The 26,011-nt window shown below is 38.1% G+C and overlaps 1 protein-coding gene across 3 annotated transcripts in view; it reads left to right on the top strand.

Annotated features, from left to right (window-relative positions):
- MEGF10 (multiple EGF like domains 10) overlaps nucleotides 1-26,011 on the top strand; it is a 103,137-nt gene that overhangs the window by 40,033 nt on the left and 37,093 nt on the right. For all 3 annotated transcript variants that reach the window (XM_085323261.1, XM_085323263.1, XM_085323262.1), the window contains exons 6-10: nucleotides 13,186-13,432; nucleotides 14,069-14,189; nucleotides 16,008-16,144; nucleotides 19,405-19,617; nucleotides 25,550-25,724. In XM_085323261.1, the coding sequence (XP_085179387.1) occupies nucleotides 13,186-13,432; nucleotides 14,069-14,189; nucleotides 16,008-16,144; nucleotides 19,405-19,617; nucleotides 25,550-25,724 (893 nt within the window). The remainder of the gene's footprint in view (nucleotides 1-13,185; nucleotides 13,433-14,068; nucleotides 14,190-16,007; nucleotides 16,145-19,404; nucleotides 19,618-25,549; nucleotides 25,725-26,011) is intronic.

The raw sequence follows: 26,011 nt of genomic DNA on the forward strand, positions 1-26,011 counted from the left end.
GCCTTCTTCTTCCCTTTACCTGAAATACAGAATTTCTTGGAATAATTTTTTTTCCCTGTTACAATACATTAGTTATTCCATCTTTCTGTTTCTGTATATATGGTCTTTGAAAATGTCGTCTTTAGGCTGACAGTGCAGCCAAATATATCATTACAGTCAAGCTCAAAGTAGATCACTGCTAGTGACTATCTATTTGAAAGGGATTTATTTTAGCTGGTAGTAATAATAATAAAAAAACCTATGTTTAGAATTYAAATTTCACAGAACACATGAAAGTTCGTAATACAGAGCTAATGTCTTGCAAAGATTGTTTACTATCAGTTTCTTTAGGATTTCTGTAAAAATGACTACTGAAAACCTAGATCATCAGCAAGACAATGATTTTGATTTATAGTACACTATTTTCAGCTTTAGTTGTTTTTCTGCTTAATTCAAAATAGGGAAATGTTCTTTTTTGAAAACAAAATGCTGTTGTAACTTTCTTTTTATGGAATTGATCTCTTATTTAGGTAGCTTATTTTGTGAAATCTAAGAGTAAGTGGGGAAGTATTAATAAACTACATGAAAGTGAACTTACCACCTTAAAAGTGTTATGTTTCTGGCCTTTGTATACTTAAATGTGATTATTTTCATATACAGCTGGAAATAAATCAGAAGTATTGTATAAAACAAGGAACAGGAAGTGCTGGTAATGCAATGTTACTGTAAGACTTATCTTAATCAAGTGTGCTGAATACAGTCAATGGAAATTGCATGTTACCTTTCTCTCTGGAAGCCTTATGAATTGAATTCCTCTGGAGCTAACCAAATATATAGAAGCAAGGTGTAGAATGAGGAGATGCTGTTATTTATCAAGATCTGCAAGTTCTGAACTCCCTGAAAGGGCATTTTATATAGGACAGGAACCTCTAAATCTTTCTTTGGAAATAATCCTTCCTCTCATAGGATTTCCTAGAGTCCATTTCCCTCACCTACATGTTATAACTCATTTTGAATACACATGCAGCTCTTTTCCTGTGCTTCTTCCTCAGTTCACTGCCTTTGACCRCTTGTCCCAGCAGCCTCAATAGCAAAAATACTTTCTGATGTGTATATACAACAGGCCAAAACTGAAAGAGCCTTTGTTCATGTGCCTTTGAACAGTATCATCTCTTGAGAGTTTTGTAGTCCTCTGAAAGGTTCTGCATGACATTAGAGCTAACTGGAACTGCAGAAAATTGTTATAGATTTCTAGTGCAGTCCTAGGAGAAGGGGGATGGACTGATGAGGAAGATATGTTACAGGAAGATTCATTTTGGAATTTGTCACATTTCACATGTTGCTTTTGCTGCATTGCCCTGCTGAATTTGGGCAATGCTGTTTGTTGCTATGTAGGTGTGATTTTKTTTTTCCTCCAGTGTGTGTGAGAACTACAGTGTCAATGAAATCAAAGAGCAGTGGATAGTGTTAAAAAGACAAGTGATAGCTTTCTGACTCTTTAGAGCTGACTCTTATCACTGCTTGTTCTATATAGGAGATAAACCCTTTCCTTGTTTTTCTTTAACTATATTTTCTCCATCTCCCACTTGATTGGCTTTAGTAGACAGAAATGTACAGTGAGACAAAATAGAGAGAGTTTTATTTTATGTACAGTTTTGTTGACTTAGTGAATTATTCAAGAAAACCATGAAAATTATAATACTGTAATAATATGTATCATATAAGTACTTAATTGCCTAATTCAATAATGGAAAAGGAACAACGCTTACAAGGCAAGCCGGTGCCTTCATAAAGCAGGTGCTCTGGCGTTTGGTGGTTACTGATGACCAAACGCRATGCTGAGACTGAAAGGAAGAGATGTCCTCCAAATGTGAGAGGTGTTAGGCAAGCCCCTTGATTTAATATTCAGTTCATTTTCATGGCCTCAAATATGTTGGAAGCAACTGTGCTACGTAAGCACTAAACTTTTTGTAAAACTGCAGTATTGAACACTCTCCCCCAAAATACTATCCTTTCTAAATCAGGATTGATTGTTGTCCTTATGAAGGAATTTCATCTCTAAGTATCTGTGAACAGAGTTAAACTTATTATATGCATCAGTCCATCTGCCAGATTCCACAACCTGAGCTTGATTTTTARCTGTGGTTTCTCAATTCTGTTTGCTAGCTTTGCTTAACAGATTTTTATTTAACTGTATGCCATGACTTCTATATGACAGTGGTTTTCTGGAAGTGCAGACAAGCACTTCCTAAGCACTGTGATGTTCCCTCTGGAAACAACACAGTGATTGCATGGACTAAATTAGTGTATTGTACAGTGAAAGCTGTACAAGCAGCTTCCTTCCTTATTTTTGCCAATGTACTAAGTGTGATATGGTCTAATAACCTTCCTGGGGACTAAACATTTTGGGAAACTCTCATTTATTTCCTTTTGTGGCAACCATTACCTCCTTTATGTGAGGAGTTTTATCCAATTTCTAATAGCCTGGATCAGTGCTTTCAATTTAGGGATGGAGGGATAAAAATTCAAGTACTGTATCAATGCCTCTGAGGCTGTCCTCATTCAGTAACTCRTAACTCTTCTCCCTCTGATGTGCTCTGCCTTTCTGAAAACCTTACAACCTRTCCGAGGTCAAAATATGAATGGATGGTGTTTTTCTGTGAGTAAAACCTGAATGGTGTCCTCAGAGTTTGGCTAATTATATAACATCTCTTTGGGGAACATTTTCTGTAGGAAATGTATTTTTTCACTAGGCCTTTTCTTCTTGAGGACAGGAATTATACTGTATTATATGGTGTTTRCCTGCAGTGAAATTCAGTGGGAAGTGATGAAGGAGATGATGATAATATATGTATCTGCAAAAAATACTACATAGAGTGAGRTATCTCTCTTTTACAAAACACTTTCATTCTAGTGGAAGAGATGACATTCAGATGAAATAAGTTATTCTAATACAGATTTATTGGCTGAACACAGTRTACAGATTAATGACAAATGAGAGGACAGAAGACACACTGAACCTATCCTTTGGAGTGAGTGTATCGGCCACCACATCGTCAGGATGGCTTTGAAAAAGTGTTTTGTGAGCTTCAGGAATATAAGTTCATCAGTTCTGGGCTAGGGACAAGGACAAAATTTAGAAAAGGACACAGTGGTAAAGATAGGTAAGTTTGTAGATTAAACACAAACAYATCCAAATAGATTTGATTGAAGGAAGAAAACACCAAAACCCTCAGCCTGTGCCTCCTAATAGGATTATTATTTAAACCAGATTTTTAAATTGATTATGTMAGATTGGATTCTTATATATTGTAAGAGCATATTTAACTACAGGTTGCGTATAAGCAGTCTTTTGTAAAAGTTGGTGCCTATAATGATAGTTGGCTCTGTAGATGTGTGGAGTTGATCAAACTATGTTTCTCATTTGTAGATTCCATTTTCTGCTTGTTTGCTGTCCTCGTTGTTGGAACAGCATTTGCAGTAATGCCTAATATATAAACCTGATGCTTGCTTTTGAGTGTGCGTGAAAGTTAGATACACATGCAGCCTGCTGTGGACTCTTGATAAGAAATCAGGACATTCACTTTGTTTTGCTTCTCATGCCTAGTAGTCCACAAATAATTCCTTCAAAATCGATAGGACAGCTTCTGTATAAGCTGGAGCAGAGGCAAAATGCCAAAATCAATTTTACACTGGTTCCTCTGAAAAGGTTACAGCCTTTGTGATCCCCAGCTGGGGATCACAGAGCAGAGCAATAAGGCAAACAGGGAATGACCTGTATTCCTTCTTGGGCCATGACAGGTATCTTAGGACWGTTGGCAGAAATGTGAATAAGCATCTTCTGTTTTATTGCATTTAAGTAATCTCAGACTTGTTTGAATTACTGCATTTTTACTGCATTTTCACCTATAATTTCRTTCTGATGGTGATTACAGAAGTTTCATTGGGGCTGTAGTCTGACACACAGAGCTAGAACAGGTGCCACTAAGACATAATTTGGCTCCAGGATTTTATAAACCATTAGCAGAAAACAGCCTTTCTCTAATATTTCAGGTTGAATGTTTAAAGCTGTTTCCATCTTGGAAAAATATACNTTTAAATGCACTCGGTAAGGAAACTCTTAGGATCTGGTTGCTCTGCTACTGTCCAATTTCCTTTACTGTCACAGGTGTTTGTAAAGTTTGTAAGTTCCATGAAAATCTCACCGTTTTCTTCATGGGACTTGGCAGAAACCGGAGCCCTTGGCATACTTCCTGTGAGACACTCACGTGAGTTGCAAATCCTGCCAGTTCCTCAGTGGAGCAGCTAGTGCCCGTTAACCCTGATGGCGTGGAGCTGTGAGTGGTTTCTACCACCACCTCGTGTATTTTTGCACCCAGAACTCAGCCCTATAAGCCCAGGTAACGGGCARCGTGCCTGGGAGCATCTTATAAATTCTGCTGGCACAGCTGATGAATCTCAAACGCCTCTTGGATTAAGGCCTTGCTTTCTGTTTTGTTTTTTGTTTTGTTTTGTTCTGTTTTTTTTTTCCCAGAAGCTTTTTGATTTACAGAGCTGGTAAGATATACTTAGCTTACTGATCTTTAAGTTTTAAAGCTAAGCCACTCAACAGGCTTTAAGAATAGATACTGGTTGTAATCACATGCTCAGACCAAAAATGCTTAATTTACAGAATTTAAACTGCTAAACGTGCTAGTAAAAGACTATATGCAGAGCTACTTGCTTTACAGACAATGCAGAGAAATAGCTTGTTCAGGTAATTAAAATTCCTCTTCCCTGCTTCCAAATGGACACACGTGCAAATGCATCCAGTTAGCAAAAGTTGATGTGCAAATGCATCCAGTTAGCAAAAGTTGACAGCAAGTCATAAGCATTAATCTTTAAATGTAAACTTTTTTATTGTATATATCTTTCTCATACACTCCAGTTGCCTTAGCTGAAACTACTGTAATTCACCTAACTGAATTTTCCTTAGTTTTGCCAGCTGAACTCTTTATTGTCTCTTGGACAGGGCTGAGTGTCCTCAGGCTAAAGATTAACCCCACCAGCAAGCTARATCAGGTGCTAGCAGGCAAACCAAAGAAGTTACTGAAGGAAGGTATTCAGTAAATGGCAGTAGTTTTGTTCATTTGTAAATATTTTCTGGATCAGAAGGGTRTTCACTTCCACTTTTACCATTTTTAAAAATCAGTAAACTTGTGTTTACCTAAGTTAATCCATTGAATAACATTTCTGTTTTTTCTTTAATTGCAATGCAGAAGTATTTTTAGTTTTTGCTTAACTCTTATTTCGTTTTCCCTTATATATTTAGTCATTAGCTTCTTTAGTAGGTTTTCAGGGATACAAAGAATAACACTTGCTGTTAATTTAAAAATGAAGATGATCTTCAAATCATTGAAAAGGGGGGAAGAAGGTTAATTTATGGTCTGGCAGGGAGATCTGTGCAAATTGAGGATCATAGACAGCAATCCATTTTATACAGTACAATCAGATTCCTATCATTTTGTACCTTTCCTATWATAGTGATTATTTTTAACAAATTGCATCTCAGTAGCAAGATAAAATTAACACCAAAAGCCATTTATGTGTGTTTCTTAACCATTATCCAACCTTCCAACCTTGGAAAATCGCCTTCTGATGTCCAAAGGACTTTAAACAGTCTTTTGAAATATATGTCATGTGAAAGGCATATAGTTCCAGTCTTTTATAGGATCTGAAAAACACATTTTCATTGTTCTTCCACTTCACGGGTCAAAAAAAAAAAAAAAAAAAAAAAAAAAACTAAATTAAATTAAAGCTTAGCATCTTGAATAAAAATCCTTTCTTTATCCAAAGCAATAAGAAAGAATGAAAAATATGCCACAGGGTAAAAAACCTACAATGTAACAAATCGGATAGAAACAAAAGATTCAAAGGGACTCCAGATTTAATAGAAAGTGTGTTCTGTGAAAAAGCACTATGCATTTCTATGTCTGGGATGAAGGTAAAACAAGTATTTTAGTAAAAGGCATTGATATTTTGTAATCATTAAAAGTGATCCTTGGCMGGAAAAGATTTATTTTCTGATACGTACGTGTGTGTATTTATCATAACATCCTGAGGTGACTAGAACAGAGCATATGCAAAAATATATGGAGAACAATTGCATGTTATTAAATCAGATGTTTAAATTTTTCCAAAGGATGTTTTTATTGGAGTATTCAGTATAGCTAGTTTTGTTTCCCAGCCTTTTAGACTCAGCTTTGAAATTTGTTTTCCATGTTCCATATTTACTGTCTTGTATCCCCAACTGACATACTGGCAGATGTCACTAGTGGCTTAATGCATCTTGTCAAATTTTGAACACACCTCAGTGTGTTGAGTTCTGTAGGTTTCAAAATCAGCATGACTTGACTTTTATTTGGTTTAAATTCAAGTTGGCTGAATAATTACTCTGTCCTGCAGATGTATCCTACAGGAAAAGAATGCCATCAGTTTAAATCTACAACTAATCAAACCATAGTATCAAAGAATAATTGCAAGAATATCCTGTAAACTTTGCAATAAGAATGRATTTAGGTTAGTGTCAACATTCATATTTTTGTTATGATTTTCATTTTACGAATCAATGAATGTTGTTCTGAACACAAACAGAAGTTAAGATCATTAAAAGAGTGTGTGTATGGCTAGGACCTTTTTGATATTTCATTCTGTGCTTGAGAATTGCACATCAGCTAATTGAATATACTGATGTGTATTGAGTACACATCAGTAGTTAATATAGTAAGTAATAAAATACTATCCTAGTTTAGTTTTTTGTAGATGAAAGGTACATGATGCCTTAACATCATATATGACCTATGGGACTATTCTTACAGTATGTGAAAACCTTCCTTCCTGGCCAGAAGGACATTGATTCTATTTTCTGACAAAATTTTAATCTAGAGTATRGTGTAAACCATATCTTTTCAAATCTTCATGTTGTAGCTATGGCAATCTACTTGGGCARAAGAGCGAAAACATTTTAATTTGTGTAGAATATAAGAATATGTAGTGCATGAATTAGAATTGAATTTTACTTCTCCTGTTGACACTTGAAAGCTAAAAGGGGCATCTGTTGTTTATGGAGAGTTGATCTGGATGTATTTCCTCATTGAGGTCCTCAGAGTAGGAGATGAGGTGGGTCGCTCCTTTCATCTATGAATTGGAATGTAGCCTTTATAAAAGTCATAGTGTTTTGTTGTGAATTTCTTATTGAGATCCATTGAAGTCTACTTTTTGCTGCTTGAATATCTAAAATATTTGTTCTAGAAATGTGTATTTATATTAGGACAAGCATGTTTCTTGTTTCAGGAGCTGAAGGAAGAAATTCTAACCTATGGACAGTTTTAGGGCAATTTATAATAACAAACCTGTCAATGGRCTACTCCTCTGGATAAATCAAAGTATTCTCGGTATTGGTCTATTTTACTTAAGCTGGCTACTTATGGTCATTTGTGTGTTTTTTTGCTTGTTTGTATTTTTTTTATATCTCCAGTAATGCAAACACTTGTGGACCCTTAGAAACATTCCTTTTTCTTATTTATATACTCTGCTCTAAAAAGACTGGAATAGGTTTTACTAAGCACGTTACAGTCAGACTATTTTAGCTRTAGGTGATGAGGGCTGGAGTAATGGTGGACCTCATCGCTGTCCTTGCTGGGGATTCATGGTCTCCTTCTACAAAAAAAAAAAAAAAATGCAGAAGAGAAAGTTGGCTCTGCCCCAAGGAGCTTGCAGTGGAAGGAAAGGAAAGAGATGRCACAAAGCTTGAAACATATGGGAGATGAAGAAGGAAACAATAATAATCAATATAGCAAGTAGTGAGTGATTTCAGCATACTTGCTGTGTATCCAGAATCAACATTTTATGCACTTTATGGCAAGGAAGAGTTGTAAGGTAGGGATGTGGAGAACAATGCGGCAGCTTTATGAGTGGGCTRTGGAGAGCTTGTGCCAAGTGTTAGAGGCAGTTTGAGGAGAAGCAAAAAGCTGATGGTATGAAAAATGTAACAAGGGGGCTGATGTCATGGGCAGTGTAAATGTGGAGGTTGATACTTGGATACTGAATGAGAAATGATAGATGAGTGATAAACCACAAAGGCCATGAAAGTAAGGACAAGGCAATAGAGATCTGAGAGTCAAAGGAGGGATGCAAAGGGCAGCACGAAGATTTAGACTTGTCCTTGATGTGACAATCTACAAAGGAAGAGAGGTCAGTCAAAGATGATGTTGAAGTTATGGGCAGCTTCAGTTTGTTTTACACRTTGGAACAAGGGAAACCGACTTTTACTTGTTAAAGGCTGTTACTCCCTTGAACCTATCCGAAGAAGTTATGCTGGAGTTTTGAGGAGACGGAGGGATAGGAATTCTGCATATTTGCCACTTTTTATTTAAGTTAAATTTATATTTGACAATATTGCATTCCAAGTGAGGGAGCAGTTTTGTTTTTAGTTGTTTTAAAAACCCATGAAACTACATTAGCCTAATACACTGATAAGTGTCTCCTCTGTTTTGACGACAGTGGTAYGTACTTTCAGAAACACACAGAAGTGTCTTGGTGTACAAAGGCAAAAAGATCCATAAGCCAAAATAAAGTCTCATTCCATTGTCCTGATGCTACATGTAGGACAGCTACAAAAAACGATGGTAAGAAAAGTGCATTGTAGTTTTGCTGGGATTCTTCACTTTTATCTCTCCATTAGCAAGAAAGATAAAAAGAGAAGAAAGATTAAAAAAAAAAAAAAACTCTTTCAATAAACATTTTCTATCTTGAATATCATGTTATCAAGGCAACTGTAGCATACTTAAGAGGTAGTTGTAAGTCAGAGTTTCTAAGGAGAATTTTCTTCTGAACTGGTCTTTGGCGTGATTTGATAGCCTTATTTTGTTCTCATTATACGCTATTCTTTAGAGAAGTACAGAATTGTAGGTGATTAGGGTGGATTCATCARGAATAAATTTGCTCGTTTGCACTTCTTTTTTTGTTGCCTTTCAATGAAATCAACTTAAAAAACAGAAAAAAAATGATACATGACCACATTTTGTTTAAAAACACCTTTGTTTATAAGGAAGGAAGTCATAAAACTCTTCAGGTGTGTCTCTAAATTATTATACAGATTTGTATCTTACAATGTAAAATATCAGGGCTCCCTGCATCCCAATTTGCAAATCGCCAGCAGCTCTGAGAAGCCACGTGCATAAAAACAAGACCAGCCCAGCATAGTAACAACGTGCATTAAACTTATGATAATACAGAATACACAACTTTAAATCTTCAAAGATTCCGCAGAAGGCCCAAGAATGATAACCAATTTGCATCACAGATTTTCATTTTTTCTTTTTCTTTTTTTTTCCTTGATGGCAATTCTTTTACACTTCAGTCCTTGGGTCGGTCTGTACTTAGAATTGTCATTTGGCACTGAGCTTCAGAGAACATTTCTAATTTGTTTTTATGTTGGTAGACTGTTGCTGTCTTAGAGTTTCGTACTTACTCTACATGAGAGTCCATGCAGTGTAGTGCCCTTATTCCTAAAGCCCGAGCCTTCACTTCTGCTGAGTGGCCTTTTGAGAGACAAGTTTTCTGTCCCCTATCTGTAACGCTGTGTGCTGTGCACAGCACGTACTGTGGCGACTAAAAAGATATTCCCAGATGAACGGAATGTACAAAAAGAAAAATGATGAGATATGGCATCAATACCACAGGATGTTTGTTAAACATTTCCTTTGATTTTTTTTTTTACCCCCTCCCCCCCAACAGCCTAAGATGAAGGCAGAAAGAACCCGCTGAGCTTCCTAGGAAAGCTGGTAGCGAGCAGTGCAGCTAGCTCGTTCTTCTATTTAAAACAGAAGAACCTGGGGGTGAATGCACTGTGYGTGAAAAGGGGAAGGAGCGACTTTTGGAAAGGAGCTGCTCTGCATGAAACAAAGCGGGATCGGCCAGTCTGTATGATAAATATAGAAGAATTAGGYGCCGGTTCATGGGTTCTCTAGCAGCGTTCAGTCTGGTCCCAGGGATTAGTGGGGCTGGGTTACGTTATCTCTTGCTGGAACTGTTCAGAACATAGGACTTTTGTCTTCGTATTTTGCTTCCCTTTCACGTATGCTTTACGTTGAGACAGATGATTTACAACTTCAGTTGTGTTCAGAAGTCAGTTGCTGACACGTGCGTGTGTGTTTGCATACGCGTGCGTGTGCGTGACCTTGGTGYAGTCAGGACAGTCGTAGCAGCTATCCTGATTAAACTCCAGCTGACAGTCCGTAACCCGACGACAGTCATTAACTCCAAGACTATCCATTCCACCAGATTAGCAGCTGTGCAGCTTCCAGCATGGCTTTCTAAATACTAGGAAGGAGCAGAAATAGTCTGATGTAATAGTTGGTAAATTTAGCCTCCAAAACCAATTAAAAAATAARCAGAACTCGCCACAGGAAACATTGCTACCTCTTGCTCCCTTTCTTAGCAATAATCTAAGTATCAGTTTCTGACAAATCACTTYAATTTCCTATGGGGGACATTATTGATTAGCAGTCAAAGGACAGAGAGGCAAAATATGTGATTTATCTGTCGTGTTCAAAAATACTATTTATTCCCATTAATCCTGCAGATTTCCCCACAGCTCTGCCCATAACTCACAGTTAGATCGCAGGCCGGTGACAGACCTTGCGTAATGGACTGTCGTACAGGCTGACTATCATGCAGCCAGGCTTGTTCTGGTAGAGTGCTTTGGCGTTGTGCGCGAGTGGAATAATTATGTAGTCAATATTTGTTACCCACCTGGCCCTTGCCAAGAGGCTGATCAGAAGGCTGGAAATCCTGTTAGCAGACATACGATGCTTTTTATTTTAATGATTTCCTGCAAACGTAATGAGAAGATCGTGCCAGGAAACTAATAAATTATTATCTACTGTGCGGTACATGCTGTTGCAGTAAAACAGTSTAGAAAGGTTCAAGTTCAGAGACAGCGCGCGTTCACCTCTGACGTCAGTAAATCTCCAAGAGACAGCAGCGAGCATCCCGGGCAGGCAGGATTTTTGAGAAGAGCAGAGCGGGGAKCGCAAGGCCTCCACCGCTTCGCGAGTGAACCAGCCTCTCGCGCGGCCGTCCCGGAGCCTGGGTGCTCGCCAGCACGGCGGGTCCGTGCGTAGGCGGGTTTGATCTGTACGGCCCTGAGACTCGTTACGCTGATTCTCCAAACGGCTGCGTGAACGCTGTTGGACTGTGGCAAATATTCCGGGTGTTGGTGAAAGACTACGAGCTGGAATTTACCAGCCAAGAATAAGTCTTCTCTTGCGTGGCGTGGCGTTGTATCTAAAGCGGGTTCAGGCCAGGTTCATCCTTGACCGAGTTCCGCGCTGGGAACAGTTGTGGTCTGGTGCTCAGTTTGAATGCTTCAGTTCGTCACACATCCCAGGGCATCTTTTTTAAACCGTGCCGTGAGGAATGGCTGGTTTTAATCAATTTATTTATTTATTTATTTTTAAATCTGGGAGCAGAAGGACTATTTTCTGAATCGAGTCTGAGGTATTAAGCAAAAAGAGTGTAGGAGTCTCCGCAAAGAAAAAAGAGCRGAGGGGTCTTGACGGAAAACATGACTGTCTCAGAAACCCACCACTCTTATAAATCCCAAAATAGCTAGTTTCCCAAGGAGAACTTAAGGATATGAGCATGAGGATTGCACTTTGTTCCACGTAGACATGTTAGAAAGAAACATATAGCAGTTCCRAAGAAATGTGAGTTATCGTGGGGAAAGGCATCTTATGAGACACACGGTGTGGCAGGACAGTAGTGAGTTGCCCCTATAGCCCAGAATAGAAAATACAAATTTCCAAATACATAAATGGAGGGGAGAAAAGACAATAATAAAAGGGACGGCAGTTCTGTCAGTTTGTTTGTCAGTAGTGGGTATCTGTAATACCTGTGTTTCTGTTACTGTGTATTGTGTGTAGATGGACACAGTGTCTACATTATGGATGCCTGTTCCAGTGACCTTTACTGGAAAAAAAATGTTAAAGAAAAAATTCTTAAAAGGCCCTAATCCTTTTTTTTTTTTTTTTTTTCTTTTTTTTTTTTTTTTTTTTGTGTAGCCTGAGTGATCCTTTCCTGTACTAGAATAATTCCTGCCCTGAGGAGGCATCTTGAATTATTTTGTCTTGCTCTACGAAAATATGTCTGCTCTCTGCCTGGCTTTTTTGCCGCAGGAGAAGACCGAGAAAACAATGCTTGTCAGTCACTAAGGGCAGAGCCGAGCTTCCAGCTATTGCAGCTGAGGTTTTGCTGTTGTGCTGTTGTTATCAACAGAACATAAAAATATAAAGCAGATCATTTGACCATATGATGAACACATTCCTGTTGAGCTGTGGGTGACCTTAATCTTCTGTCTCTTTACAGAACTCCCATGTTTCTCACTTAAGAAAAATTCTTCCTAAGCAGTAAGGTTTTTTCTTTTGGGARTGAAATGGTCTTTGAGTGGTTTACTTATAGGGTTTTAATGGACTACGTTGGGGCAGACAAAAAAAGATGCGCTTGAATGAACATAGAGGAAGCACACTGGATTGAAAAAATGGTAACATCCAGATGATGTTTAACTATATCAYAGTTAGTTTTTATTGTTTGGTGAAACATTATTTTTTRCATATTCTTTTGCACTATCATTGCTTGCAAGATTGAAAAGGAACTATTTGCARTCATRTAAACTAGTACAAACTTCTGGATTCAGAAAAAAAATATCATGCAGTAYGATAATGTTTTGATAAGTAAGCTTTGCAATTTCATTGTGGGATTCAGGTCATTGTTTATGGATCTAGACTGTGTTTTTTACTTAAGTCATCAAGACTTGTTTGTGCAAATGTAGGCTCACCACAACCACAACTGTTACTTGACAGTGGAGAGTCATAATGAAGTTTTACAGTGAAGAGAYTGGAACTTACATTTACTTCAGTTTCCCATTTCAAACTTTTTTTTCATTTATACATTAAAAAAAATAATTTATAAGCATAAATTAAGTTCTGTCTGCCTTTCAGGATCCTTGAAGACCCAGGAGAGATGAGGCTGTCTCTTCTTCTGTGCACTGCATAAGTTTTTCTCCTTTATAACCTTTTTTTTCTTTACAACTGACTCATAATATCTTCAGTGTTGTAATATGAGCTATTATAAAACTGCTGTAAACTTTTCCTTCTACCCTTTCAGCATGTGACAGTGACCACTGGGGACCTCACTGCAGCAGCCGTTGCCAGTGCAAAAATGGAGCCTTATGCAACCCCATCACTGGAGCCTGCCACTGCGCATCGGGTTTCAAAGGCTGGCGCTGCGAGGAACGCTGTGACCAAGGGACGTATGGAAACGATTGCCATCAAAAATGTCAGTGTCAAAATGGAGCCACCTGTGACCACGTGACTGGAGAGTGCAGATGTCCTCCTGGATACACTGGTGCCTTGTAAGCAGAGTGTATATTATATACTGGGGGGAGGTATGAGATTTGGCTAGTGCTATCAAAAGAAATTAAATTGAGAAAAAAATTAACACTGTATTGTCAGTCTGGTTACTGTATGCAATGGAGGAGCAGGACTGGCTAAGAAGAAACTGGGCAAACCTTTCTTCTGTGCATTTGCAGAAGTGTAGTTAAGGGAAAGCCCCCTTCATCTGGATTGCTGAATAAAAGCTACAAAAAGTAGCAATGAGAACTTCTTAACGGCCAACGTGACAACTGTTTGGCTGCAAGTTTGGAAAATAGCATTGAAATGTACACTTATTTTGGATTTCTTATTCTAGAATATATTTTTGAAATTTGTCAGTAACAATGAACCAGTACCAAGCCGAATTAGTGTAAGAAGAGATATATTTTAAGGAAAAAGAAAAAAGAAATCTGTTTTATAACTCCTGGACTTCTGGGTCTGTTCCCTTAGATTTGTTGCACAGATACTACACAGTGTTCAGTTTGCTTCCCTTTTAGTTTGGATTGCCTTCTGTTTCATATTTCTTGTCTGGAAAACTAACTAGAGTGTTAAAAATAGAGATGGCTGGAGGCAGGAGGGTATGCCGAAGTAACCACTGTATCTTCCCAACCTTTTAGCTGTGAGGACCTCTGTCCTCCAGGGAAGCACGGGCGACAGTGCGAGGAGAGGTGCCCCTGCCAGAACGGAGGAGTGTGCCACCACGTCACCGGCGAGTGTGCCTGCCCACCCGGATGGATGGTAAAAGCACTTTCCGAAATCAACACAGCCCATGAAGGGATCCGCATTTGTAGACTTCGGGCAGTGTTAGAAATGGATAGTGACTTAGAATAGCAAAGACAATCTGCATGTAGCCAGGAATAATAGGAAATGTTATTTTAGCATACACTGCTCCTACAACAGACTGGAATAAAACACTTGCAAAACCATCTGTTGTTGAATATCCCCCAGTTCTGCGCTGCCTTCTTTTAACCATGTCAGATTCTGGGAGACAAAGAAAATGATCCATGCTATGAGGAGACCACATCCTTTAAAACTTGTATAGAAGTCGTTTGCCAGTAGACATGATATTATAGGGAGGTAGCACCATTATATTTTGGGGGTATATATTCTGTGCCTCTTTCCAAGTTGATGGTATGTATTGCAAAAACACCAAACTTCTAGATACTGTGGTGGTGGCAGAAAYAGGACATCATATCTTTGACGTTTTCTTCAGACTTTTTACCCTTTTGTCAGTACATAGGGAAAGAATTGACCTCTGAGCTGCAAATGAAAACTCCTCGCCTGCCTGTAGTGTCCCCTACTGCCAGCTGCCTGTTCCGAACTGGCAAATAATGGGGTTGGAAGGTGATCAGAACCTAAGTAACATTTTAAAAATACATTAAYAGCAAAATATTTTCTATGAAATTGTCCATTTTGGGTGAAAGTATGCTTTAATTTTTAATTAGCTCATGATATAGGAGGACTTCTGCAGTAGAGATCAGGTTTTTACCAACCAGAAAGCATAGTTACAAACTGATCAAATCTCCTTTTGTGTTTACGTAGCATYGCTCACTTAGGTACCTAACTCAGGTTATGGCAATTCTTTCTTAATGGTAGAAAAACATAAATTAATGATGATAAGACACAAGTGTTTGCATGAATTCTTGATTCTCTTTATTGGCCTAAATACAGCTAATGAAAAATGATGTCGCATGTAAACATGTGATGAAAATTTTATAATAATGTATGTTAACTAATATATTTCTAATTAGCTCTTTGACTAATTTTCCTTTCCAAGTGGTTATTTAAGCATAACTCTTAGATAGTTTTAGATTTTTCTATTCCATAATCTGCTGCTTTGTCAGTGTAACCTTTTTTGCTTTACATGTAAGGCTGGTGTAAAGTAGCCAGGCATAAAATCTGCAATATCTTCCATTATTCTGATGAAATGCCTATAAGTGTATTCCTCTTGAATTGGCTTCTTGAAAATCTTAAGATCTTATTCTCCTCTTATTGCATAGGTATAATTAATTCCAAGGAGGTAAACAGCATTGTGGAATTTTGAGACCTGTCTAAGGGAAGCAGAAATCATATCTAATCTTTTAAGATGTGCTACTTTTCAATGAAATTATAAATAGCTTTTTTCCTTTTTTTTTTTTTTTTTTTAAACCCATCTGATCATGAAGTAGTATAATTGGCACATTACAGCAATTATTGCTTTCTACACCACTATTCACCAGAGGGCATTTCCGGATGTCTTGATACATTCTACTCCTGATAAAGAAATTGGGAAGAACTTCACATCAATTAATCTTAAATGTYGAAGTGTTTACTGTTGCTTAGAGATAATGTTTTTCATTAGCTTTGGCTTCCAGAATGGAAATCCTAGAAGATTATCCCTCCAGTGTGGAAACATACCCCAGTTTAAAGCTGGAGAAGAGTCTAGCGTTTCCAAGATGAGCACTAGACACATGACCTGAGATCTGCTTGATCTTCCTTCATTACAAACCTCCTTTCTTCCTTGTTTGTTTGAATCGCAATCCTGAGCCTAATACTAAGTTTTTTTTGCTCACGCAGGGCACAGTCTGTGGTCAGCCTTGTCCTGAGGGTCGTTATGGGAAAAATTGTTCCCAGGAGTGTCAGTGCCACAATGGAGGGACCTGTGACTCGGCAACAGGTCAATGCCATTGCAGCCCAGGTTACACRGGCGAACGGTAAGGAAAACTTGTTTCCACCAGAGTGTTGAACCTGCAAAGGGTCTACTGCAACAGAGAAAAATAAGAAGGGGGTAGAAAGCCAAATGAGGATGTCAGTGGTACGATTAAAGGAGCTTTGTGAGATGTTTGCTGTGTTGCTTAGCTAACACTAGATCATAAATTAAAAGTGCARAAATGGAAGATGTTCTGTGAAGAATTGTTCAGTTTCAGGATTTTGGTGCTGTGGCCCACGCGCTGCCAGTGCCTTGTGGGTCTCCGTTTGAGTGGTGTGCAGAATGACGCAGTTTGAGGTATGGCAAGGCAGTAAGATAGGAAGCTCTTGGTTTTGCACAGATGTTTGGCAGATGGAGTAGCAAGGGAGGCTCATTCAGTTCCTCTTCAAAGTGAGTTCTTTCCTGAAGTATTTCATTCAAATGAAGAAACTAAGTTTTCTTATTTTCTGACTTTACCATTAAAAATCTTTGGTAGATTTCAGAAGGAAAAGGGAACAGCAAGATTTACCTTTTGAAGGTAGTGGAAAGTGATGATAGAAGTGCTTTGCTTCATATATTTTAAGCAGCACAGCAACTCGTTTGCTGAAGTCAGCAGTAGCTTAGTCACTGGGGTCAGTCCAGGGGATTTCTGCCAACAGTAGTAGGTATTATAACCATATGCACTTCCCACGCGAGTGTTCACAGGACTTGGGGAGAGCTATGCCAGACATAAGGGGAAAAAAATCATGAAGAAGAAGAAAAACAATCAGTTCAGAGGCACTTGATTGCCAAAGTCAAATATATGCCTCTTGTGAAGAAATACTGCAGGAGATGGTAGAGGCATTTAAAAAGTCACRGATAAATCAGCAGGAAAATCAAAGGAATATCCATACGCAAATCTGCACACTACACTCTGGTTTTTGTAAAAGCTGTTAAAATTTTTGTCTTGGAATTTAAATCTTACTATAATCTGAAATGCCTTGCTGGCTGCAGTGTTTTGATCCCTTTTGCAATTCTGAGCTTTTCCTTTGCTGAAAAACAGGCCGTATTTGCAACTCTTGTGTTTTCCAAGATATTACTAAGGGCAGGAATGGGTCATAAGCAAGGTTAGAGATGCCCATTTCTTATTTAATATCAGCTGACTGATAAGAAAGGGAAATGTTACAATAAAAGCATGGGCATTTGGTGAGCTAGTATGTATATGTCAGCAGCAAAAAAGACAGTATATGAAGACATTAAACTACTCTCCACTTGCATTCATAACTTCAACAGCTGATATCTGGGATATCAGTGTGGTAGTGACTTCTGGTAGTCAGTATAACAGCAAGAAAAAAGCRCTCCTAAGGCATGTAACTGATTTTCTAGGTGATTTAAGTTAATGCAAGGTAATCCAGTTTAAATTACTCTGCTGATTGTTCTACCAAATACTTTTTGATTGATACTCATCCGCACTGCAAAACAGAAGAGATTCTTTCACAAGATGATGAGGACACAATCCTGCAAGGTTAAATTTTGCCTAATTTGGCTGGTACTCCTGATTGTCATTTGGAGAAATTTAATTCTCAGCCTTCTTTGTATAACCTCATTAGGAAATATTTAGCTCTATCGACTGCATTATAATGCTGCCCCTCTGAACTAAAAAGAGATTTCACTGATGGCATCAGCGAGAACAGAATTAAAGATACCTTGAAACTTCTGGATAACAGTGTCAGGCTGAAGTAGATGCTACAGAAGCATAAAATAAATATGCTTTCCACATTTTCTGCTAAATTCTGTTACATTTGGTCGTGCCTTGAGCCATACCGGTCTTTGAAATTCTCCTGCAATAAACCATTAATCATGCAAGAAATTACTAAAAATACAAAGTGTATAAGAAAACTAAAAACTCTGTGCCGTATTGTCAAGTACTATTTCTGTGCAGTCTCTAATCTGATAAAACTGTGAGGTACCCGAGTTACAGAAGATGTTACGTGCATAGTATTTCTGAAGGGGTTCACAGCACACCTCAGGACTTCAATTTCAGTGTGTCCTGGGTAGARGGTTTGGGATTTAGCTGTTTTGTCTTGCTGTCTATGTGAACTGGTCAACATATTTCAGAGTTTACAGAATGCTTATATTAATAAATATGGGAGTTTTCCCTGACTCATAAGCTATGAAATATTTTCATCTCTGGGCTCTGCTAGATGAACCTGTTCACCTGAGAGGTCTTCTCCAAAACATATAATCAAATCTTTTAGGATGTACTTAAAGCTATAGCCTTCAGTAATGCTATAGTACTACTGGCATTCCAAATTTTAATGGTTGAATCATAAAACACAGAGAAGTTAAGGTGGAAAAATCTCAAACTGATAGTATGGATTTCTCTCCTAAAACCACCAAATCAAATTGCTATGAAGAAAGTCATTAGGAAATGAGTTGCAAGTTTTAGAAGTGTTCACTGGATGCTGGTTTTTAGTGTTTAGGCTGCCAACTAAACATGYAGTCTGATCTTCAAGATAAATAATGTCTTTCGTATGTAACACTTAGGAAATATGATTGTTAGCTAAAGAAACTATCTTATAAAAGCTGCATGAAAGAAAGAGGAAAAGTTTGGAAAATAAGTCTTTTCATTAGGAAATACTTTGCTTAAGGAGCAGAAAAAAAATCATTGTTATTCTCCCATATGGGTTAAATTTAAGTCTTTTCTAACGTATGAAAGTGAAAATTAGTAAAGTTATGGATTCTTAAATATTTTCTATTTCATTCTAAGAAAGAGGACAAAAGCAATATAAAAGAAGCTTAAAATGAAATTTTGGAAGAAAAGGTGTTTTGGGAACATCATGTGTTTGGAAACACACTTAGAAAATAYGGCGTATAGATTCTGCTGAGAACCATTGCCAGGGAATCGCCAGGCCTGGGTGTCTGCAGGAGTGCAGGTACCTGGTGGCTTTTTTCAGTGTGGCCAAATGGAGAATGTAGACCACTTTAGCAACAACRAAAAGGGTACAGGCTTTTGAAACTTCATTTCTTCTTATCACACGTAAGATCTGGTTTAGGAGGGTTTGATTTTTTTCTTGGGTAAGAAATGCAGGGGCTATAGGAGAGAAGGGAGACCCTTTTCAAAAGGAACTTGCAAAGTCAGCATTTTTAGCTTGTTTTGCTGTGATAAGCCACAAAAGAAACTAGAGCAACAGCCACTTTTAAATATACAGTTACATAAATGCAAATTTCTGCTCTACTTATGAGGAGTTTTAGAACTGTATCAGACAGTGATTTATTTACTTATTTTTTTTTCTTTTCTCATAGATGCCAAGACGAGTGTCCAGTGGGGACATTCGGAGCACARTGTGCCGAGACCTGCCAGTGTATGAACGGTGGGAAATGCTACCATATTAGTGGCGCGTGTCTCTGTGAACCAGGGTATACAGGAGAGCACTGTGAAACGAGGCTYTGCCCTGAAGGAGTTTATGGTCTCAAGTGTGACAAAAAGTGTCCCTGTCACTTGCCAAATACCTGGAGGTAAGTTTTACACTGTTTAGCACAATCTTCCTACGTGGGACATTGAAGCCAGAATATAATCTTGAAAAGAAATAATTCCTGATGCTGCCAAGTACTTTTATGCCAACTAAAGCAGCTAAAGATTTACAAAGAGTATTTAGTATTTTATGACCACAGCAAAAAAGAAAATAGCAACCCAAACGAGTTTGCAATTATTGGTGCTTGAAACTGTATGCGATCTTAATATTAGCTTCTGTATTTGTTTACTGACCCATGAAATAAAGGTTAAGACAAAATTTGACCTTTGTTTACCACATGAATAAATCTCTATATTATTCACCATATTAAGTTAGTAGACCTTATACCTTCCTCATGTATTCTGGRGTACTGTAAATGAGAAGTAACTGAATTTGAAATCACTCTTATGAGCCTGGCAGCAGAGGAGAATTAATTTGTCTTTCTCTCTTGCGCGCTTGCTCTCGCGCTCGCTCTCTCTCTTCGTATGTCTATAAGAACTGGAGTAGGTGATTGTTTTAATACAAAATTTCTGAAGCCTTACAAATTATAACTCTAGATTTCATGGTCATTTAAACTAATTTTCCAAAAAGCAGGTAGAATCTGATGGCTGGAAATAGAATAAAAGCAGTTTTCTAACTGGCATGCCTTTTACTGTCTCTCTTTGTTCAGGCAATCACAAGACATAATTTTTGAGTTTTCTGTGTCTTTAGAGATTCCATAGCATTTTAACCTATTGTGATAAAAATCTATAAACTAGCTATTCTGAGATGATCTTTTGGCTGTGGAGCAAGAATGTCAGTTAAGACAAGCCAACATGTATTTATAAAACAGTTCTCACTGCCAGCTTTTTCTTACTACAGAGCACGCTTCCTTTTTATGAAGTATTTCAGTCATTGTGCATTTGCTTACACATGATTTCATTAATCAGTACCTTAGATAAGTTTTGTGAGCATAGTCCMAATGTTTTGCTGTCACAAATTGTCCTGAAAGAAATTTGCAGAAACTGTATACTGTTACACAGAATATTGCTGTACTTTGTATTTAAGGTGAACTTTTCCTCGCAGATGAAACAGAAGCCTCGAGTCGGAATTTAAAAGTGATGTTAAAGTGCTCAGGCACGTGTATGGAAATATCTCATATTTTAGGCCGCTGTGAAAAATTACTTTGTGGATTGTCGGGATTGCTCAACAGATCTTTCATTGACAAACCATGTGGCGGTGAACTGGATTCTTTTCACTTTCCATTCATATGCTTTTGCAGTCATGTGCTTGCACTKCTGTTTATTCCATTTAATTGAAATGTATTCTGAAAAAATACTGAGTTTTTTACATAAAATCAAGCAATTTATTCTTTGGGCAGAGCTTTCAAGAACAAGTGGAACCATAATCCAAACCTAACTCTCAAATTATTCCTGTAGACCAAATACTATTGTATTATGAATTATACGTTAGCTGCTTTCCTGCAAATTTATCTGCAGACTGTTGTCAAAGCTTTGTTTGACGGGAATGTATTACGTTGTATAGTATTTCTGATATTTCAGGGATTACTTCTGATTCATATTCAACACAGTTGCTCCTTCATTTATACTGCTGGAGGACAGCTTGTGGTCAAATTGGATCACAAATGTTCACGTGTAAACGGCAGCATATGGTTGTCCTTTTTCTTGAACGTTTTTTCTTCTTCATGTCAAATCACAAGGGACTTAACAACATTGTAGGTGCTATGGGAGCATGTTTTTCTGTAAATACCTGATAATCTGAGAGGAAAACAGAATTTTTCRGGACTTTACAAGTATATTTTTCATATATTGTGTCAGAAAATGTATAAGACCATAGAATGATAGAAATCAAACGTTATCAGAAAAATAGTGTAGAAGAGAGAGCTCCCCTGTGGACACTTCCCTCTGTGCTTTTGAGAAGCCACTTGTGTCTGGGTATCTTCACCTGTGACTAAATATCAGTCAGCCAGGAGACAGCTTAAACATATCAGGAAATATCCTCGTCCCTTACTCGTTTGCCATAAGTAATAATTGGGCCAAAGGATCTTCATCATGACATTAACCCCTTTAGCAGCAGCATAACCAGTAATCTCAAGACTCTAAAAAGAGGATGCATTTGCTCCTCGGGATCAGTTGTTGGTGCCCACAGGTCTAGGATTCTGTAGGGACTGGCACAGGTTGCCCAGAGAGGTTGTGGAGTCTCCTTCTCTGGAGATATTCAAGACCTGCCTGGATGCAACCCTGTCTGACGTGCTCTAGGTGACCCTGCTGAGCAGGGAGGTTGGACTAGATGACCTCCAGAGGTCCCTTCCAACCTTACTGGTTCTATGATTCTGTGACTTCTAGCAAATTGGTATTGTAAAGGCTTGTATCATCGGAGTTTGTCCACTGGTTTAGATACTCCTCAGAGAGGAACTGTTGGGAAGACCAGAGACCTAGGTTTTAACATACATTCTTGACATTTGTAGATATAAAATTAAAGGTTAGTTAAACATTTGCCACTAAAAAATACAGATATTTCACTGCTGCTGTTGGTCGGTGGCAGCTACTGGGAATGGCATGCTCATCGTGGTTCTTCAAGTTATATCAGCAGCCTTTAGTAAAAACTCTGTCGAGGGTTAGATCCAGATCTGCTTGAGAGGTTTTGTTCTGTTGAGGGGCCCAGTGGGCAGTAGCACGTAACAACCCTCTAGTGCCAAATATTTTTTTTCACAAACATTTCTTCTGTACTGCATCTTCTAACATACGTAAAAGGATTTGAGTTAGAGTGCAAATMAAGCACAGATCTCTGTTCTCTGTGACTAGGTGACACTCTCGGTATTTCCCTTTTTCACTTGCTAGCCAAGAATAAAACTGGAATGGAAGTTTGCTGGCTGAAACTTAGAGCCCATAAAATAAAAGCAGTGTTTTCCTTGATGAGGTACAGGGAGCGGTGCAGTGAGCTGATTCAAGGACTGTTTACTGAGCAGGTCCGTGTACCTCTGTCACTCAGATCTGTGGTTTGGGGGGCTTGTAGTCACTGGGCATTTTAAAGATCCAGTTCGCAGAAGCGAGCCAAAAAGACTTCTCCATCTGCTTGTGTCAGTGTCGTTCTCTTCGTTTTGTACAAGAATCTGCTTCAGCCTCGGCGATTCCTGGGCTGGGTTTTGTCATTCCTTTAGTCAAGCGACACCTAATGATCACTTGGAAAATATAAAAACAGCAGGCTGTAGCTGCATATTTAGCTAGAATCTTTTAAAAGGATGTACATTACACCTGTGATCCTGCAAGTGCAGTAATTTCAAGTTGATTTCTGAGCTGAATTATGGATATCACTCTCTTCATTCTCCTAAGCTGCTGCTTATGATCTTTTTTCACTGGTTCATGCTGGTAGGTAAGATCAGCTGGGGTCATTCTGTACTTCTAACTAATTTCCAGTAGTTCAGGTGGGAATTAACTTTTTTTTCATGACATTAACTCTAATGGGGTTTCTCTTATCTCATGCTTTTTCTGAGATAGATATATAGRATTGAGGGGAATTATGATATGATGTGTATGATTCATATAGTTTGACTGTGTTTTTAAAGTTAAAATTAGGGCAYCATGTAGTTTTGGATTTTTCCAAAATTTCCCGTTTTTCATGGGAACTTTATATTGCATRAAGTGCTATAGAATTTATGTGGATACTGTAATACCTGGATAAATCTTCTGAAATCATAAAGTCCATCTAAATCTTACTAATATATATTGTCAGCCTCTCACAAATGCCCTTTTTTTTTTTGTCTCGGTACAAAGTAAGTCTATATTACAAGAAAATGTGAACAAAAGGCCAGGATTATTAGCGGATGTACCAGCAGCGTCTCTCAACTGCTCTTTATTTCCCTATCTTAATATATAAATCTTATTGGCAATTAAGCTAACTGCATGAGAACCCATCAAAAAGCTTCAAAAGTGCTCCAGCTTCCTACCTCTAATTACAAATTACTGACTGCTAATTTTGGTGTCAATCAATATGTGTGCGAATATGCCTTAGTAACGCTCACTGGGGGGCACAGAATGTCAATGCCTCTGTCTGCCTCATAACCAGGGCTTGCTCACGCATGTGGGTTCCCTTCTCCTAAAATAAAAACAAAACAAAACAAAAAAAAAACACCTTCCCCTCGGATTTATTTCTTAAAATGACAATATTACTAATTTTGTGTTTTAAATATCTTCCCATTCRTATTTAATGACTACTCAGTTGTGGATTGAAAAAGCTTTTCACATTCCCTGCTCGGCATTGCTCCGTTGGTAGTAAACGTGGGAACTGAATGTGAAATGCCACTGGATGTATACAGGAAGAAATTAGGAGCAGGGGACAAATCTGATTCTCATAAACATGCTTTCCTAATTTAGCATGTTAGTTTATGTGAGAATAGTTCTATTTCAACTCCTTTCACTGCAGGTATACTAATATCTGAATAAACAATGTAGTTATGAACACTATGAATTTTGAGCAATTTCTACGTATGTCATTCCAGACTGGTTCCATTGTTTCCATTTAGCTATAAAGATTAAGACATTTCCTATCACTTTTATATAAACCAGCATAGTCCCATTAAAAAGTTTTTAATACATTAAAAAAACTCAAATCTTTGTCATATTACAGTGTATGGAATGATATATAGAGAGCGCAAAATACAAATTGAACAACATCCTGTACTTTCATAAATCATGTTTTCCCCGATCAGTAGTACATTGACAGTTGGTTGTATTTGGCGATAAGAAACTCTTAATTTGACCAGAGCAGTCCTGGAGTCCAGCAGCAGTCATGATTAATGTTGCATTCCCTTGTTGCGCTGGAACTGTTTCCAAGAATACTGTTACTGCTTACCGACCTAAAAGTGCAGTAGGAGTTTTTTCAAACCTTGAAACAGTTAGAAAAGTGCTCGATTTCATACACACCCGCACAGATAGAGCCAGCAAATCTTGCAAAACTAGACCCGTTGTCACGGGTCATTTAATGCGTCTGGATGAAGGCATGTTTTTTCCAGCATGCTTAAAGGACCTTCACTTCAATCAATGGCAGAAGACAATCTTTAAACAGTCTTCTCATTGTAGATATATTGCATTTGGATATTAAAGCTTTCCTTTACTGAGAATTAAGCAAATGCTTTGTCTGCCAGAGGGCTACAGAGTACCCCATTGTGTCCACTTCTCCAGCGCGTGTATCTTTGCGCAGCTGATGATGTCCATTTGTTAGGAGGCAACAGCTGGCTGCCCGGCCACTCAATGCAGCTGCTGTTCCAGGTAGAGACAGCTGGGCTGCCACCAGGTATGGCCAACGCGGGGGAGATGCGCTCCAAAAGGTCGCCGGGCCTCACGGTGTATCTGACTTCCTCCCCACGCAAATGATTTTGTAGCGGTCCTGGAGAGATGCCAGTTGTGCTCTTTTTCAGCCAAAGGTTTCACGGAAAGAGCACGCGTTTTGCTTACTGAATGTTGTGCTGTCATTTTAGCAAAGTGTGTTTCTCAGACAATACGCTGCTGAACTTCGTCAGTGTACAAAAAGAGAGATGCTTTGGAAATACTACGGTGATGAAAACTTGAAATTCATAATTATAGTTATGTATTTTACAGTCATTAGAACTATGTTGCAGATAGGGTTTTGATTTTTTTTAATATAGCCGTAGAAAAGTATTATATCTTCATCTTCTTTTCTTTGCCTGCCCACCCAAAAAGTCTTTATTTTATATGATGCTACTCTTTCTTATATTAATTTGTATGAGTTTATATATACACTATATATATATTTATAGCCTTATGTTTTGTGGTTTGGGGAAGAAAAACATTTATGTACGTAGTATGCAGGTTTCTTTATGTAACCTGTCTATGAAAGCATTTTGTTCTCTGGAAAAAAAAATATATCAGTGTCATATTTAGTCCTGAATTATTTATCCTTTCATCCCCTCCTGGCAGCTGTCACCCTATGTCTGGGGAATGCTCCTGCAAGCCAGGCTGGTCTGGGCTCTACTGCAACGAGACATGTTCGCCAGGATTTTATGGCGAGTCTTGTCAGCAGATTTGCAGCTGCCAAAATGGTGCTGACTGCGACAGTGTGACTGGAAAATGCATCTGTGCCCCTGGATTTAAGGTAAATGAGTCTCACTTTCACACTCTTTTTTTTTTTCTTTCTTTTTTTTTTTTTTTTTTTTGACTCCACTGCAAGTCCAAAGTTCCTGAAGATGCTATGTGTCCTTTCTCTACTCAAGTGACAGCTAAGGATGTGCAAGTTCCATTTGGTGTACTGTAGCATAAGGCCCAGAAAAGGCAAAATTTGTGGTTAGTTTTCAGTACTGGAATGAAGCTGTTAATTTTTTCTTTTTTTTTTTTTTAATAAGACCTAGGATGTTCTATAAAGATGTAAATAAGGTAAGGGAC

The sequence above is a fragment of the Rhea americana genome, unplaced genomic scaffold (assembly GCF_003343005.1).
Source record: "Rhea americana isolate MKP2758 unplaced genomic scaffold, rheAme1 scaffold_83, whole genome shotgun sequence".
In the NCBI taxonomy this organism is placed as follows: Eukaryota; Metazoa; Chordata; class Aves; order Rheiformes; family Rheidae; genus Rhea; species Rhea americana.